Raw genomic sequence first — 17,944 nt, forward strand, 5'->3', positions numbered from 1 at the left:
CTCCGCCCCGCTCCCGCCTCCCCGCCCCGGCGGGACGGACCGACCGGCGGACGGGGCACGGTCTGCGCGGCTCCAGGCAAAGGGAGAGCTGGATTCGTGGCGCCGGTGGGAGCAGAGACGGAGAGAGGGTGAGTGCGGGCAGCGCTGCCCCCCGATCAATAGCCCGGGAGATCACAGAACCTCGGGGTGGTTCCGGTAGGAAGGGACCATCGGAGGTCATCTAGTCCAGCCCCTCTACTCAAGCAGCGTCCTCCAGAGCACTGAGAGCTGTGTCTGGACAGCTGAGTGTCTCCAGGGATAGGCAGTCTGCCACCTTTTGGGGCAGCCTGTTTCAGTGCATGGTCGAGAAGTTCTTCCTCATGTTCAGGTGTAACTTCCCTTGCTCCTATTTCTGCCCTTGCCCCTCCTTCTCTTGCTCAGCACCCCTGAGAAAAGCCTGCCTCCCTCCTATCTGCTGACACACCCCTTCACAGATGTATTTGAGAGTAGTATGTCCTCAGTCTGCTCTTCTGTAGGCTAAACAGGCTCAGCTTCCTCAGCTTTCCCTCATAAATGAGATGTGCCAGTCCCTTGACCTTCCAGGACACCTTCAGACTATGTCTCTCCTGGCCTGAGGAGCCCACAACTGGAAACATTTGAGGTGAGGTTGGGCCACGATGAGTTGAAGATGTGCCAGCACATTGCAGGGGTTGGACTTGCTGACCTTCAGGAGTCCCTCCTACCTCAACCAATTCCACGATTCAATCACCTTCCAGTCCTCACCCTCTTCCCACATCCCAGGCAGGACACCAGGGTCCTTCCATCCCACCCCAGCCTTGAATCCCAGCTCAGGCTCTTCTGCAGTCAGACACTCTGGGGAAGCTCCAGGTTGTGGTGACACGAGTGAAGACAGACAATCGAGAAAACAGAATGTGAAGTATTTTTTTTTTATATACAGAATACAGGAAAGTTTCTGTAAAGTCTAAAACGTTACAATTACTATGTACAGTGGAACTAGCTGTTCTGCTGCGGGGAGGTGGCAGAGAAACAAAAGAGACAGACAGGTTACGACAAAGGATCTGCTACAATAGACAATTTGAGGAACGTCATACCACATGTAGCACTGTACACAGCTTTAAAACATTGAAAAATGCCATCACTGATGTATTTACACAGAATCCAACACTTTTCCTTATCTGAAATAAAAAATAGGATGGACACCAGGAAAAGAACTCATTTCTCACTGCCCATAATACACAGTAGCTACTTGTAGTGCAACCATAGCAGGGAGGGATGGGAAAAATAACTGTGGGAAGAAGAGCGCTTCTTTACATTAAATAAAACAATGATATTGTATAGATTTGCTGTATGAAAACTGTATTTCTCTTTTAATATAAAACTATTGTCACTGGCACAAAATAGAACAAGTTTCTGATTATTTTACAACTGCATGGGAACTATCTGTCAGAGAGAGTCCTTGAGTCAGACAGCGGTCACCCCTCGCTCTGACGCGTCCTGCTCTCACTGCAGTTTTCCTTTTAAAATGAAATGTATAGTACAAATATATGTGCAAATGCCCCTAAAACTTGAGCAAAAAAGAAAAATTAAAAAAAGTTAAACGTTCTTCATTTCATGCAAACGGCGTGTGAACAGTCTCTGGGCCGACACAGAAAAATCCCACCTCGGTTTGTACATTTTTGCATTGTAAAGAGTCTGAGGGCGTTTTCCTTACTCCAAAAAGCTCTCTTCCTAAAAATTCCTAGGGAACTGAGTTGGACCGCAGCACGGGCACCTGGTGGGGTTTCAGAGAAAGCTTCTCCTCCAAGTCCATATCTTGTACTAAGGCAGTGTCCCCCTTGGGCTGTTTGGTCGCAAATTCGGTGATGCTGAAAACGAACTGCAGGCAGCCCAGCTTGATGTAACTGCCGTGGTGGAGCAGGGCCGTGCCCTCCCAGCCAGCCCCGCTGCCCCCAATCAAACTGGAGCTGCTGGCTTTGCAGTTACAGGGTTTTCGATGCTGCCCTTGTGCCTGTGAATTCATCACAGCAGCTTCTTCGTGCGCCTCCTCTTCCTGTTTTCTGCTTTTATGTCGTTCTGGAAAAGAATAAAAAAAAAAATAAAAATGGTAAGGTTTGGGCAGGTCAGCAGCAGCTTGTTTTCATCAGCAGGGTTTACTGCTGAGGTGCCTCATGGGTAAGATCCTCCAGCCATGAGGGATTTCAGTCTGCAGTGAGCAGCTGATCAAAGGGAAATGGGAATCTCCTCACAGCCGGGGAGAGGTTGAGGCATTTACATATCTATTTTGGCAGCCCAAAAAGAGGAAGCTGATCAGGTGGAGAGCAGGAGTGAGCCATGCCGGGACAGAATGCCTGCAGCACAGCCCAGATCTTCTCACAGCCTGGGAAGGGAGAACATGCACGGGGAAATGCCTCAGGCCTGCTCCAAACTGGCTGCTCATCAGGACCTGGAGCTTGGTAACTCCTGCCCTGGGGGCTGGAGTAGGGTTTAGGTCAGGGCACAGAGCTCCCCAGGCTGCAGAGGAAGGTCTTGTGTAACCCCAGCTGAGGACTGTGGCAAGGCTCCCCTTTTTGCAAGGGGTGCACCAGCCTGTGCAGAACAAGGGGCACCAACAAGGAATTGGTTTCCACCTGCTCCTGCCCCCTCTCAATTAACTCCTTGTGGTGGTGGTACAACACTCACTTATCACACTCTGCACTTTGGCAACAATACTGCTGGGAGGAGTGGGTGTCATCTTCTCCGAGAAGTCACACGAATACAGAACATTGTCCACGGTCGTCCCATGCTCACTGTAGTTCAACAGCTCGTAATGCTTTGTATTCTGGAAAGAAAGGGAAGAGGAGGGAATCAAGACATGAAATCACAGAATGGTTTGGGTTGGAAGGGACCTTAAAGATCATCTTGTTTCAGCCCCGTGCCATGGGCAGGGACACCAGGTTGCTCCAAGCCCCAGTCAACCTGGCCTTGGACACTGGTTTGGGTCAGGCACAGTTTCTCTGTGCAGCCTGTGTCAGGGCCTCACCAGCCTCACAGGGAAACATGTCTTCCTAATATCCAATCTAACTCCACCCTCTGTCAGTCAGAAGTGCTTCTGCTCATACACACCTCTTTGGAGCACTGAAACACAACCCCTTCTCCTTGTTGCCAGTAGTGGTCAAATAAGAGACAGTAAATATCCTCCAGCTTCAGAGACCACCAAACTGATCCCCCTGCTCCCAGATAAACCAGCCTTCCTGCAGGAGCTGCCTTTTGACAGAGAAGGAGGGCCAAAGCAAAGTGGGTTTTACCTACTGCACTTGACCAACACATCTTTTGGGAACAGGATATTCAAGGTGATGCTCACAAAAGCAAGCATTTTACAGGCACACCTGATGCGAACTCGGCTCGAGACCTGTGCCTAACAGGAAGAGATGAGCTTTGGAAAGCAGGCACAAGATGGCAAGAGGGATGCCACGTGCTGCAGCAGCCTCAGGACAGAGGCAGTCTGGGATTCACAGGCCTTGTGCAGGCTGAAATGCCAGCAGACATTACCGTGACATGCAGCATTACACAAGCGGCGTCACGCTCAGCTGAGCTTTGTGGAGGATGTTGACAGAGCAGAGAAGATTTCAGGTTAGCTCACAGAAATCATCTGAGAGCTCAAGACCTCATCCCTCAGGGACTACAAGGCTTTAATCAAGTTACAAAAACTCCATAGGCACATGGGAGTAGGTTTTAAGTAACCTGCTGGATTGCAGAAGGAGAACCTGCAGAGAGAGCTCCAGGAAGGGGAATTCTCCCTCTCCAGAGTGACCACAGCCATAGGAGGGTCAAAGGTCAGTGCCTGGAGCCTGATTTATGACTGACCACTGTGAAGAGATGCTTCCACACAGATTTATGGTCAGGATCCCATTACTGAGCGTGTTTGGTAGCTTGCAGGGCACTGGAGAAATGGCCAAAGCTGGCTGTGGGTTAATCCTGGATCCTGCTCTGGAGCTAGTTGACAAATGGTAATATGAAAGACTCGATCTTGCTTCGAAGACTGTTTCCATGCTAAGAGACATCTCCAGCAGTGCTGTTACTGGCAGGCCTGCTGGTCTGTTTACTTCAAGAACAAACTAATCTCTGGGCTGTAGCTAAGTAGAAACTGTAGGTTTCTGTTTATGCTGTGAGCTTAACTGAAGTTTTAGCTAAATAAATAATTTATAGAGAACTGCAGATGCTATGAATGCTTTGCTCCTCCATCACACTTGAAAACAAGGGATTCAGAGCAGTTCCCTGGTTTGTTCCAGCTGAGGTTTGATGTTGACACATGAAGTTTAGCTTTTATTAACAACACACTCAGATCAAAAAGTATCAGATCACGTCTGTGTCCTTTTCTTTCCCTAAACACCAGCAGTGACAGTGCTGACTTGTGGCCAGTCCTTGCCCACAGGCAGTCAGAGAAATCCTGCTGGCAGAGCTCTGTGCTTCAGAAAAGGGTTTGACAGAAAATGCTGACACAGCCTCCACTGGAGTAAAACCCAGATCTTACTTTGTAGTCCACAAAAGGAGCACCACACAAAGACAACCTGCTGCCTGCATCTCCAGCTTCCACTGCCATGCACACCAAAAAATAATAATAATGAAAAAAAAAATCACTCAGGCACTCACCTCATCATAGAATATGCAGGCATGTTTGCCAGACACATAGTTACAGTGACCATAGCTTGTAAGGCACACATCCATATCAGCTCCTGTCATGGGGGAGGACAAAACAGGCTCAGTTCATATTGGAAAAAAAACCCCAAACTGTCAGGCAGCAGAGAACAACAGACAGAATTAAACTTCAATTAGCAAAACAACAGGGGAGCAACTGCTTTTGTCCTGCTCCCAGGACTGCATGAATAATGCTTCGATAAGCCACCAACAAAGTTTCAGTGGGGGAAGGGAGCCAGCAGCTTTACAAAGGTTGAAGAGCATTTCACTGCTCCTGGGTCTACCCAGAGCACCAGAAGAATCTAAGCAACAAGAAACAAAACCTGCAAGCAAACCACAACTCTCCTCTCCATCAGTCAGGCATTAAACCTCCAAGACAGCTGTTCTAGTTATGACACCAGGTGACAGAGCTGCCACCCACACAGATTCAGGCAGATGGGGGATTTCCACACTTCTTGGTAGTGCAGAATCCCAGTACAAGCGGCCACAGTGAGTCTGTTTCCTTTGACACCCACTTGGCAAAGACCTTAGGGAGGGTTCAGGGAGAACCACCCTGACTCTGAAAGGTCAGGGCAGGAAAAAGCTACTCACCTGTCCCAATGTAGAGGGTTCGATAGCACATATTGACTGCACCCCCCAAGCCCATCAGAGGATAGAACACCGCCCGGGCTTGCACTTCCTTTCTTTGCGCTGCAAGATAAAAAGAAATTACTTGAACAACGTTATCAGCTGGGAAAGCTGCTTGACCCCAGAGTCCCTAGCTCAGAAAGCACAGGCCCTAAGGACGATGCAGCCAGCTTAGGCCTAAGCACCGGTTCCCAACCCTCTAGGAATGTTTGTGCATTAAACCTCTTTCTGCCAGTCAGAGAAAATTGCTTTCTCATAACCCACACAAGCCATGCAAATGGGGAGCATTAACACTGAGTGTGCACAATGGAGCCACGCTGAGGAACACACAAGCCTTCTACCCCTGGCTTCTTTCTTAATCTCTTCTACTCTGGGTAATCAAAGAGATCAGTCTTTGCTCTCAAAGTGCCACTTAAAAAGAATTGGTGCTGGTGAATTCACCAACTTTAACAATGGTGATTTCATTTCTAGTGAAGCTGCAGGAAAAACACCTGGGCTGAATGGGGCTTGGCAGGGACAAACCCAGCTCCCAAGACATTATGACTGACCGAGTGGACTCTTTCACCCTCAGGTCAGTCCCTATGGCACACTTGACAATGGCTGGTCCAGGGCTGAGCCTCCAGAGCAGCTCCAAGTTCAAATCACACACTCACAGGCCCATGTTAACTGGACAGAAAATCTTCTATGGAACAGATATTGAATTCCATTGGGCCACACAGACCTAGCCAGGATTTCAGCACTGTCTTTTGCAGGAAAACCCCTTATACACAGAGTTTAAGCCTCTCCTGATTCCACATCTGCAGGACAGTGTTACACCAAGAGGGTGAAATCAAAGAACAGAACATGAGGATTATGAAAGACTGCTACATCAAGAACAGTGGCCACACCAAGTGGCATCACAAGTTCCACCTCTGCCTGGCTGCCCTGCGTGAATCCTCTCAGCTGCCTGGCTCTGCAGGGCTCACTAATGGCTTTGGATCTAACATTTCACCAGCAATGCTAAGCAGCCAGTGGGATGCATCATTCCTGCCCAAAAAGGGTGATGGGTTCAGACAGCACCAATCTGCCTCGAGAAAGGCAGACTGCTGAAGAATTCCAGACCAGGAAGGCAGCTCATACCACAGCCTGCTGCCCTGTCCTGCAGCAGCCATCACAAGAAGACTGACAAAGCATTTAGGGAATGCTGTGATGCTAAAGCAGGCAAGCACAGAGCTTCAGAAAAAGATTACTGACTGACTTCCAAAGATCTTATCTGGGATATTTACCCCCAGGCCTAGCAGAGGGGGAGCAGAGAACTGCTTCTACAGCAAGGCTCTCCAGTTAGTGTTTGAAAGCAGATCAAACTGACTGGCTGCATGCAGAGGAACATGAGGCCACCCTGCAGCTTTAGGTGATACCAGTGGTAGTAAACAAAGCCAAACTCAGGAATCTGGAGATTTCCAAGAGAAATTCCAGTTGCTTTCCAGTACTGGCATTAGTCATATGTAGTGGTTTCAGCTTGACAGTGACATTCTGAACAGGCAATGACAATGTCACACATAGATTCTGTGCTCCAGTTCCTCCTGTTCATGTGCTTGTATCTCTCCAGAAAGAGAGAGCAGGAATTCACAGATTTCACTTGCCCATCTCAAAGGTAAAAGTGTAAAGAAAAGCCACCAAGCACCTGAGATGAACCTTCCTATCTCTTGCTAATTCAAAAATGAATAAAACACAACTTCACTACACATTTCCAGCAGAAAATCTGAAGGTACTAAAAGTATTCACACTGCTCAAATTTGTAAATAATTAAGTAGAGGATCCTGATGGAGTTTCTGGTCAGTGGCTATCCAGAGCAGGGGGATGAGAAGAAAGAAAAGTGAAAGGCAGCATCAGATACCAGAAGAAGAGGGAAATCTCCTTCAAGGAATGGACAGTGGCAAATCTATGGCTCAACATACCCCGCTATTCTAGGGCTGCTCTTACCTTCAATGTGGTTTCCCACAGGAGACTGCTGATGGGAATTGACACTGCTTGCTAGAGACTGAGCTTTGGGAGGAAAGAGCTGATGTATTCTCTGCAAGGCCAGAAACTTGATCAGCTGCTCATCCAGCATATTTATCTCAATCTCTGTTAATAAACAAAAAGCAATTAGTAAGTTATTCAGGGGAAGAGTGCAATCTGAGCTGCAGTGGATTTAGCTGTCCCACTTCAACAGCAAAGACTTGACCAATTCTGCAATATCAAGACCCTTACACATAGGTGAGCTATTATTTCACATCACCTCCTGTGAGAAGAGTGTGAGGATGGTGCCAGCCACAGCTGGAGTGCTCCAAGTGAGGCAGTAAGCAGAGGTTTGGGACAACTAGGGTTGATAAAAGCTGAAAATCTGCTGTTTTGGCCCAGAATCAATAGGTCAGTAGAGATGGCCATTGCACATCTTTGGACAGTGTGTTGGGTCCTTCCTCTGAAGCTCTGCTACCTGGTTAGAAAGTCCAGCCCTGCATCACAGAGACCTGTAACCCCCTTTGAAGCTGCTGCAGGCTCAGCAACCTCCTCCTGAAGGCACTCTGGTAATGTTTGCCATCTCTTGCCAAATGCAACAACAGGAAATAAAAACCAGGCCAGTCTAGGAGACTGACAGAAGCAGAAATAAATTATAAAATTAACAGACCCACTGGAGCATCACCACTCAGGTGACTGCTCTACCACAAGATCTATTGCTGCTGGACTTTACATCTGCCAGGAGCAGCTCTGGATTGCAGCTAGCACCACAACATGGCAGGGCTGCAGGTTTCTGCATGTGAATTCCACCTGGAAAGCAGCCCAGTTGTGATTCTTCCCCAGAAAAGCTTCAGGCAGAAACACTTCATTGGCCTTGCTGCCTTGGCAACACTAGGAGCAGGGAAGCATGTGACATATTTAAGGTAATGTACACCCAGCCCCTCCCTCACCTGACTACAACCCTGCTTTATCTCTGGAACTTTCCCTCAAGCAGAGATGGAATGCTTTAGGGAAGCAAACACACAGGGCTAGCAGAGACTGCTGATGAATTAAATACTCACCCCCGTCCATAAATGCTTTCAGGGAACCAGTGAAGTCCAACATAGCTGCAGAGTTTGAAGTGAGTGATGAGGGTAGAGTTAAAGCGCTTCCTATGGATAAGGTGCTGGGACTGACCTTACCATCTACAGAGAGAGGTGATGGAGAGAAGAGATGTCACTGTGACGTTCACCAGACATGCACCCAGCCCTCAGGCTGCCCTTGGCTGCCAAGCTGCTCCAAAATGACTCATTTTGCTCATAGTCATGCTTTGAAAAAGGCCCGAACTAGAGGCCAGGAGCTTTCTTCTGCTCACAGAAAGGCTTCTGTGTGCCTCCAACACAGAGCCAAACGTGGCTTCTGCCTCGTCTCCAGCTGCTGGAGGAATTCTTGACCTATACATTTAATCTCCTGCTCCCTGTGGTGACACTGGAAAGATGAGCACCAACTCCCCAGGAGCTTGGAGAATTTATTAAACCTAAGAGATATTTGCCAAGTAGCTTGTCTAGGTTTTAACATGAATAAAAAGCACAACTGCTCTGGTTTTATTTCTACACTGTTATAAAGTCTGGGGTGCACATCATTGTCCAGAAGGAATGTGACAGCCATAAGCAGATTCTATTATTTACAAAATAAAATCCTCCTGCTTTGGAAGTGACCATGCAGCTGAAAGAGGCAGTGGCAAATGCCAGGAAACAAAACCCCTGTTATGTGTTGTCAATACCAGATCTTCTTGAGCTAGTTTGCTTACTGAAATTTATGGCAAAAAAAGTCATGAGCAATTTGCATTTTTGTACTGAGCAGCAAAATCTCCACACCACAATTTTTGTTATAAATATATAATCCATCCTGTTAGATGGAAAATTTAAATGTTTACACCTTTCCCAAGAGACAGTGCAGCAAGTAATGATTTTGTAGAACACAAGCTTTGCACCAGATGCAATTATTTAACATCTTAAGTAACTGCAAAATTATGTAGGGCTTGCAGTGCTCTTCAAACCACAAGCAAGAAGTTTTCTATAGTACAGTCTCATTTCCTCTACCAGAACATCTCCCAGCCTTGCATTTCTAAGCAGGGCATGGTCAATTCAGCAGCCTCAGAGTAACCAAGTTTATTCAGGAGGAGGCCAAGTACCCTGGGGACTGCTTCCAAAGGCGAGGCAAAGCTTAGAAGTTACTCATTGAGGAATTTTAGAAAGGATTATAAAAATATGTTGCTCTGTTGCTTTACAACCAGCAGACCTGAGCCACTCCACACAAGCCTGACACTGAGCAGGTTGGAACTGCATGAGAGGTGACACACAGCTCTGTCACATGCTTTTCAGTGACTGCTCCCACCCAACCTGCACAAAGGCTTTGCTGGTTTGAGTCTTGAGCTGGCGTGGGGAGAGGGAAAATAAAGAGAATGCCATATATGAATGTTTAGCAAAATTTGAGCTTTGGGCAGTTACTCCTGCATCTATCAACATCTTTGACTTTATGTTTCTACACTAAAAATGGTTATATACACTCTATTATATACCTTGCTATAATTTACCAAGTTTTTTGGGTACAACTCAGGATCCCTGGCATATCCAAGTCCATAACTACCCTGTGTCAGACCAACAAATCCTAAGGGTTCCTAAGCCCACACTTCTCCAACATCAAGGCTGTGCACATGAAGACTCCAACAACACCTGCAGTAGGGGACACAACCACTGCCTGAACAGTTACTCTGGATTAGATCCCAGAGAGCTGCTCTTGTGAGGAGGACTGACTACCTTACAATCCAAATGGCCATTTGAAACAAACCAGTGGTTTTACAGCAGCGCTGGGGTTTTAAAGCAGCAGCTGTTGAAATAGCGAGGCAGCAGCCAAGTGATATAAAGCTACTGTTGCTTTCAGGAATTCAACTGACCTACTATCCTGCTTGTCAGGACAGAGTTCTTCCCTCAAGTATAGGCAGACAGCAAAAATACATCCCATGGCTCCTATAAAGCGACCTAAGACAGAGGAGACCTGAGAAACTTCTGCTGGCTCTCCACAGAAAACCCAATTCCCAGTCAAACGAGGGCACACTGCTACAGCCTTGAGATTTCAAAGGAGGTTTAGCCTGAGCTTTTCTCAGCCCCAGGGGCCAAGGTCAGTGGCTCAGCACGTACCTGAAGGTGGTGCTGGTGAAGAGAATCTGTTTGTGGACCCAACAGCTGAGATGCCATCTCCTGCAGCCTGGGGAGGGGTGAGAGCCCGGGTGGCACTGAGCGGGGAGCCCCCGGCCCGCAGCTCTGCCGTCAGCGGCGGCCCGATCTGCGTCTGCACATTCTTCCTTTGCAAAGTGCTGGTGGTCTCCAGGCTGGCACAGGAGCTCGAGATGGACGTAGGCAAACTCGTGACCGGCGCAGATCCCCTTTGTGCACAAGAAACGGATCCTGCTACGTTCTCCGTTTTGACAATGGTTCCAATGGTGTGATTCAGAAGTCCGCAACTCGCTGGGGGCGTGAGGGGCCGAGGCCACGTTTGCCGATGAGACAAAACAGGAATTGTGTTCCCAGAGCCCGTGAGCCGCTGGGAGTCAGTCAACTGTGCTGAGGATTCGGATGAAACGCCATAGAAATGAGGCCCGTTCACTTTAATGTCAGAGGCTGTCGGCCCGTTCGAAGTCCCGCAAGAAGAGGCCTTCTTGGATTTATCTATACAAGAGCTGCAGTTAACATCTTCCTGTGACAAAGTCTGCTGGGATTGCGAGGAGCTCAAGGAATTCTGGGTGGTAATCCCTGAGGTGCAGGATGACATGGAATAGAGGGAAGGTGTGGGTGCCTTGTCAGCTGCCTGGTAAGGGTTGGCGAGTGAGCCATCTGCCACAATAACAGGCTTAATATCAGCCTTCTCTGTTTGTTCAGAGTCCCAAAGCAAAGTCATCTGCTTAGCAGATAAATGTTTCAATATGCTGCACTGGAGCGCAACAACACTACAGAGCCACTGGAAGGAAGAAAAAAGTGCAGGTTAGCTCTGGAGGCAGCAGTGCTCCAAACCTCTACAGCTGCTCCATCATTCACCCAGCTTGAGGAAATCCAGTTCCTGACTGCTCAGATGCAGTGTGGAACTACAGCATCTGCTCTGGAGTTCATCTACAATTAGGAAAAATTTTTGTCCAGATAATTTTGCAACCAAAATTATCTACTGTTTATCTCCATGCTGGAGGTAGGACAGAGAGAGGCTGAGATTAAAGGAGGGAGAAGGCAGCATTTCCTCACTTCCAAACTCCTCCTTCTCTTCACTTGTTAAATGCTGCAACTCTTCAGCCTCAGGTTACAAACACATCCCTCTTTCACAAATTTGGGCTTCTAGCCAAACATAACCCTCCAACTTACTCTATAGCATGTTGGAAAGAAATGCTGCTCTACCTCAGGTATAGGGAGTAGAGAGCACTTTCCTTTTACACAAAGTAGAGGAAGACCAAAAGATTTATTCTAAGTTTTAAGCTCCATGGTGAATGTGCACCTGCCACATAAAAGAAGCTTGTCTGTGCTAAAAGAAGGACTTGATTTCTCCACTGACAGCAACTTAACATGGCCTTACACTGTGGAATCTGGCCAGAAGTTTCATACAAGATTTAAACACTCATTTGACCTTGATTTACATGCCCAATTCCATCTGCAATAAAAAGCGACCCAGAAATGGGACGTTAACTTATAAATAAACGTGTCAGAGAGCAGCCTTACATAATCAAAGTGCAAAGTATTTCCCCTCAGCCACGAAATAAAGATGACGTCTAGACAGAAGGCCCTCGACTCCACTCTTAAGGCCAGAGGACTATTGCACCACTTCCCTGAAGTGTCAAATGAGGAATTTTACATCTCACCTGGAAAGTCAAAGTGAAGTTTTAATGCACAAAGGTGTCAGAGACAAGACAAGCTATCACCTTCACACACGAGCTTGAGACTGGTTTCCTAGACAACTGCTCCATCATGACTGAAGTGGAAGGGGATCTTTGTACCAAAGCAACTACACACACAGAGTCCAAGCATTTGACTTAATTTACCTCCTGTTGTTCTGTCTGGCTGGCTAAGTGCTCAGTGTTCAAAAGGTGCTTCTGCAAGGGTTCCTCAGGGATCCCGTTACAGATCAGCTCGCCATCTCTAATTGCTGCAGGCGCGAGTAACGGGGGTGGAAGCCGGTATTGGGACTTTATAGCATCAGGAACCTACATTGTGGAGAAAGAAGATCACACATGAGAACAATTACTCAAGAATGACTAGTTAAACCAAGTGCTTGATCAGCACTAAACTTTGCATTTGCTGCTTTCTCACCCAAAGGAACCCTGCAGATACATTAGAAGTATCAAGGACTGAGTACCTTAAATTGATGTAGCCATGCTGAAATTAATAGGTTTTATTCCCTTAGGTCAGGCATGACTTTAGTACAACATGGTGGCTACAGCATAAGAGAAATCATAAAAAAACAGCCAAGGGAAGTCTGTATGGCAGTTGTCAGGCATTCTGGCAACAAACACAGCCTCAAATCTGACTGCAGGGCCACCTTCAGGAAGTTTTGTGTTGTATCTTCTATGCTTGTGCTAGATTTAAGTGCTTACTTGTAATAACTGAGTCTTATAGTTGAAGGAAAGAGATCTTCTTAAATCCTACAGGTAGTGAGTGCTGACTTCCAGATCTCTCACCAACACAATCATTCAGACTCTGTCTTCTTCCTCCTGCCCCAAGGAGTATGCTGGTTTCCCTTCCAAACTAAAACACATACGCAGGGGTTTTCACCCACCACTACTTGTTACACATACCTTCAGACCTTTCCTCTTCACTGACTGAAGAACTCTGCGATTCGGAGGGTGTTTCTTATGGATTCGGTTTAAGAAATCCACTTTGACAACGTGCTGAGATATGGTGTCCTGGAACCGGTCAAATACTCGGCACCGATTACTCAGGGTCAAGTTCTTCTGGTTCAGCTGGGTGATCAGATAATGCCACAGGAGTTAGGGATCTGCAGGTCACTCTAAGGCACCCTAAGACTTTCATAATGCCTCGTAGCACCGGCAGTACAGCATCATCTCAGCTTTAGACTATTTGTTTCCTGCAGCACTAACCATTTCTGTTAAAGGGCACATTGCTGGAGATGAATACAAAAGCATTTAGAGGCCGACTAAGCAGTATCTATGCTCTCAGAAGCAGTTTGTCTGGGAAAAGGCTCTTTGTTTCAGCCCCCTGTTTCCTGAGTATTTAAGTCAAGTACACTGCTTTTCCAAAAATGAAAACTCCCTCTTGGAATGAAACTTTTTTGGGTTAAGCATGCAAAGAATTACTTCCCCTATTTGAAGCACTGTGCTGCTTTGTATCCCAGTTCTGGAAGCTCATCTAGATCTTAAAGAGTCCAGTCAAAAACTAGACAAGCTGTCAGTGAGCCACAATCTGAGCTGTCAGCTTCAGTTACAGGAAGGAGTTTCCCCATCTTTATATCTTATTGCAGAGAGCAGCATCATATTCCTTTGGAGAGTGCGTTGCTTGCAGCAGGAGCTTTACAAGCGTTACAGGGAGCAATAAGAGCTCTGAAGCTGTTTTACATTTGTTGTGCTTTGTCCTTTAATGGACCTGCCAGGTTCCACTCCAGCATCCGGTTACCATACTGCAATCATAGTCCTGCTTACCACCACGTGTTCTATGTGATTTGGGCACATCCATCTACCCAGAGGCATGGCAGTAAGCGGTGGCTCCAGACAATCCATGTGGAACAGGAGTGGGCAATAATCACACTGGATTAGAGGTGCCACTCTGCAACTCCTGAGAAGAGAGAGCCAAATCTTATTCCCTGTACACAGTATAAATAGAACATTCAGGCAAGCTTGGCTGACCACTTCAGTTTATCCTCTACACTGTTGTTTGCACCAAAAAGTAGGATTTCTGATTTGTAACTTGATCTGTATAGACCTTCTTTAAGATCCACTCGGGGCAAAAGCCTTTATTTGAAGCAAAATTCAGAGATCAAAAGGAAATCTCAGATTTAGGTAATTACAAGTTTCCTTAGAGGAATCATGTGTGATACTGGAATGCGTACATCAACAAGATGTTCTCAGAACAAGTATCAAACTCCAGAAAAATAACTACATCTGAATCCCCAGGCTTAAAAAAAGCCTTTGCTCTATGACAAAGTCATCACTTGTTCTCCACAAAAGCCCACCTGAATCCCCATTCCACTTAGAGAAATTCACTCTGACTGGGTTTCTGAAATAAAGGTTTCATTTCCACTGACATTTTGAATTGGGATTGATCTATGCATTTTTTTATGCAGCATTACAAAACCCATCAGTATTTTGTACTGGTTTTCAGATTTACAATTTCAGCACAATATTCCTATTTGCCCTGGGCTTATAAATCTCTCAGTAGATTTCTATTTCCTAAAGGTCACCTCCTCACACACTTCCTTCACAAACCATAAACAAACATCGCCATTTACCAAACCACCATCACTTCAGCATATTTCTTTGCAGAAAAACACTGAAGACAAGATGGCTCAATCTTGTCAATTTTCAGGCTACATTTCAGAACCCTTTACAGCTGGACCTACACATGCTGTGGTGAACACCTGTTATTTAGCAAAGATTAATATTCTCCCATTTGTTTAGAGGATTGTAAGTAAGAAATGAAGGAGAATGGAAAAGGAAACAGGTAATCTACTTTTTTCAGCAAGAACTTTGCTCCTGTGAAGGCTGCAGTTACACTGAATGGCTTCCTGAAAGAACAAGTACCTGTTGCATGTGAAGCAGACCTTCACTGGCAAAGGAACCAAACCATTGTGGTCTAACTCGTGTTGTGCTTTCTTGACATTCTTTCCTGTGGTTTCTTCCTTTCTCCTCCTCTTACTAGTACCTGAAAAGGTAATTTTAAACAGCTTTGTTATCCACATAGCAGAGATTTGCCTTCTGGTAGGTACATATAATCATCTCAGACAAGTCAAAGATTGCTGCTTAAGGAACATCTATCAACCACTAAATCTAGCCTTAAATGACAGAGACTGTCTTTAAAGGCAGATATATTTCACACTTAGTAATTTCAGTGACACCCTATACATTTAGTCACTACTTGGTCACTATATTATTGCATCATAAATCAAAAATCAAGTATTTTGACAACTGATTCTTTTTCATATTGATGATCTAGTCCAAGGTGAGATCAACAAGCATCTATCACAAGTTCTGATGAACATGGTGTGTAGTTGCAGTGTCCCCACAGATTTGAAAGGCACCTGCTCCTAGGCAGCTGGAGGAGAGCCAGAGGTACCTCTGCTTTCACCAGCCAGCTCCACTGGAGCCACAACTGTCACAGAGTCAGGAGGGAAAAGAGGAAAGATGGCAGCAGGATGCAGCTGCAGACATCTTCACTACCAGCAGACAAGGCCCCGCTCACCTGGAAGTGCTGTGGTGCAGGTCAGTTCATTCGGCAGCTGGAACTGCGTTGGGTTCCTTTCCATGGCAGCAGCAATAAGAAGCTCAAAGGGTCGCTTCAGCTGGGGCTGCCCACAGTCCATTTCTGCAATGGCAGAGTCATCATCCACGTCAATTATGTCCTCATCGACATCATTCTGTTCTGAGTTGGGGGTCTCGGTGCTGGCATTGGATGTGGGAGTGCCAGGCCGGCTCGCTCTCCTTTCCAAGATCCTGGCATGCGCATTAGCCCTGATGCTGCTGCTAGACCTGTCCAACAGGTCTGCGTCACTGGTGGGGGAGGTGGTCCTTTTCCCAGATTTGTCCACCAATCCATTTACCTGCCCCAGCTCTTTCTTCTGTTCTCGCTTCTGCACGACATGAATAGGCAGGCTTATCATGGAGGCCACAAACAAAGCACATCAACCTTGACAAATATGCGATTGAAGACAAACAGCATCTGAAAACGCTTGAGCCACGCACTACAACTTCCCCCTTGCAGTCATTAGAGCCTCGATCAAGAACAGTCTGATGGCAGCTAAGGTACAGGTGACAGAACAGCTGAAGAGAACCAAGCATGGGGAAGAACATTACCACGTGTCTCTCCTTTCAGGGTAGCTATACTTGAGTCCAGATCAGGACAACATTTCACAGCATCTAGTCCTAAACATTTGAAAAATCACACACTGTTTACTTTGCTACCAACACTGAGAAACTCCATAGCAAACTGTTCACTGTTGATGCACTTTACTAACCCTGGCACTGCATCCAATCCCCATCAGGGGCTGAGAAGGTCAGCTTGAGAATACAAGCACAACATACTAACAACACTCTGCTATCTCCTGATGACAGGAGTCTAGAACAAGATGCAGCAGAGGAAAACTATAGATTGCCATCACCACAAGATCCATTTTGCAACAGGAAGAGATGCTGCATGGCCTGGGATGGGCAACTGTGCACTGTTCCAGTGCTTGACAGCATCACCTATGTGGAGGAACCAATCTACTCCATCATTAACATGGTCTGCAAAGGGAGCAAAGTGTTTTCAGGAAATTTTTAATATAGAAAAGTTGGGGATTTTCTCCCTCTTTTAACTTTATTATTTGTTTTTTGATTTGTGACCTTCATTTCTATTGTTGGCAGATGGCTGAGCAACACCCTGGAAACATAACAAGGCAATCACTTCAGGAACAAAAGGCTGAGCACACAGTTTTCTTCCAATCTGTTTTGGGTGTCACTTCAAGGGAACAGTTGCTAGATAGCTTGGTGCAGTTTCCAAACCCTCTGCTACGCAGCCCTACGTGGTCACAGCAATAAGATGTTTACATTGTGCAAGACAGCTTCCTGGAGAAAGAGCATCAAGGCAAAAAAAAAAAAGTAGACAAGCTACAATATTGCCCAATCATCTCCTTCCGATCCTGTTCAACAGCCCAGGAAATCATAACTCACTGTGATTTCACCCTCTGCTGATGTATAACTGCTGTGAAGTCACTCTTCTAAAAAACACATATTAAGTAGAATCAGAGCCCTGATGGCAAAGCTGTATTAACGTGACTCCCGTTCTGCCTGTAGACAGCTCACCTCCTTGAGCACAGGAGCCATTCCCATTTCCTCTGTGCCTCAGCTCTCCCTCCTTTCCAGAAATGGGTGGGGAAGGAAAACAGTTTAAAAGGCACAGATTGACAAGAAGGTATCAGGCACTTCAGTTTTACCTCTTAGTAGTGAGGTTAAAATATCCTAAGGGTCTCACCACGACCCCTTAGGTTTCTTTAAGCCCTTTCCTAACAAAACCCTTTGCAAACATGAGCACAAAGAAGCAGCTCTGGTTGTCTAAGTACACACGAAGGGAGAGGCAGGTATAAACCACAGGCTTCAGGTTTCAGAGGGCCAGCTGGAAGGGCAGGGATCGTGTCTGTTCTGAGGCTTTACCTTGCGGCGCACGGTGCAGCGGTGGCACATCCACTCCCCCGGAGGCAGCATCTCCTCGCTGAGCGGAGGGTTGCTACAAGAGAAACACAAAGCAAAGCTTTACTGTTATTTACTGTCATTTCTGGAACTCTTCTCACGTACACAGCCAGAGTCAGGGCAGCTCTGCGGTTCCACTCCCAGGCACTTCCTTTAATTTATGGTGAAGCTCCCTGGATTCGCTCTCCCATACATCCACTTAGCCAGACACCTCCAAGAAGCCAGTCTTCCATGACACCCATCTCAGCTCCA

At 46.6% G+C, this 17,944-nt stretch overlaps 1 protein-coding gene and 1 long non-coding RNA gene across 3 annotated transcripts in view; one reads left to right on the forward strand and one right to left on the reverse strand.

The window, feature by feature from the left end:
* The first annotated feature begins 20 nt into the window (after positions 1-20).
* Positions 21-4,194, forward strand: LOC132337388 (uncharacterized). Of its 2 annotated transcripts, none has more exons than XR_009489164.1 (2): positions 21-128; positions 3,360-4,194. It is a non-coding gene; the product is annotated as an uncharacterized LOC132337388 (long non-coding RNA). The 2 variants fall into 2 exon arrangements; XR_009489163.1 differs by lacking the exon at positions 3,360-4,194 and adding an exon at positions 516-1,333 and having other exon boundaries at positions 31-128.
* PHF12 (PHD finger protein 12) overlaps positions 908-17,944 on the reverse strand; it is a 31,598-nt gene continuing 14,561 nt past the window's right edge. The window contains exons 3-15 of the mRNA XM_059865908.1: positions 17,657-17,729; positions 15,711-16,098; positions 15,053-15,173; positions 13,955-14,087; positions 13,094-13,258; positions 12,341-12,502; positions 10,461-11,277; positions 8,343-8,465; positions 7,264-7,407; positions 5,266-5,364; positions 4,630-4,712; positions 2,680-2,818; positions 908-2,073 (exon numbers count right to left, since the gene is read on the reverse strand). Of these exons, the coding sequence (XP_059721891.1) occupies positions 1,739-2,073; positions 2,680-2,818; positions 4,630-4,712; positions 5,266-5,364; positions 7,264-7,407; positions 8,343-8,465; positions 10,461-11,277; positions 12,341-12,502; positions 13,094-13,258; positions 13,955-14,087; positions 15,053-15,173; positions 15,711-16,098; positions 17,657-17,729 (2,782 nt within the window). The 3' untranslated portion in view covers positions 908-1,738. The remainder of the gene's footprint in view (positions 2,074-2,679; positions 2,819-4,629; positions 4,713-5,265; positions 5,365-7,263; positions 7,408-8,342; positions 8,466-10,460; positions 11,278-12,340; positions 12,503-13,093; positions 13,259-13,954; positions 14,088-15,052; positions 15,174-15,710; positions 16,099-17,656; positions 17,730-17,944) is intronic.

This window comes from Haemorhous mexicanus, chromosome 22, assembly GCF_027477595.1.
Source record: "Haemorhous mexicanus isolate bHaeMex1 chromosome 22, bHaeMex1.pri, whole genome shotgun sequence".
Lineage (NCBI taxonomy): Eukaryota > Metazoa > Chordata > Aves > Passeriformes > Fringillidae > Haemorhous > Haemorhous mexicanus.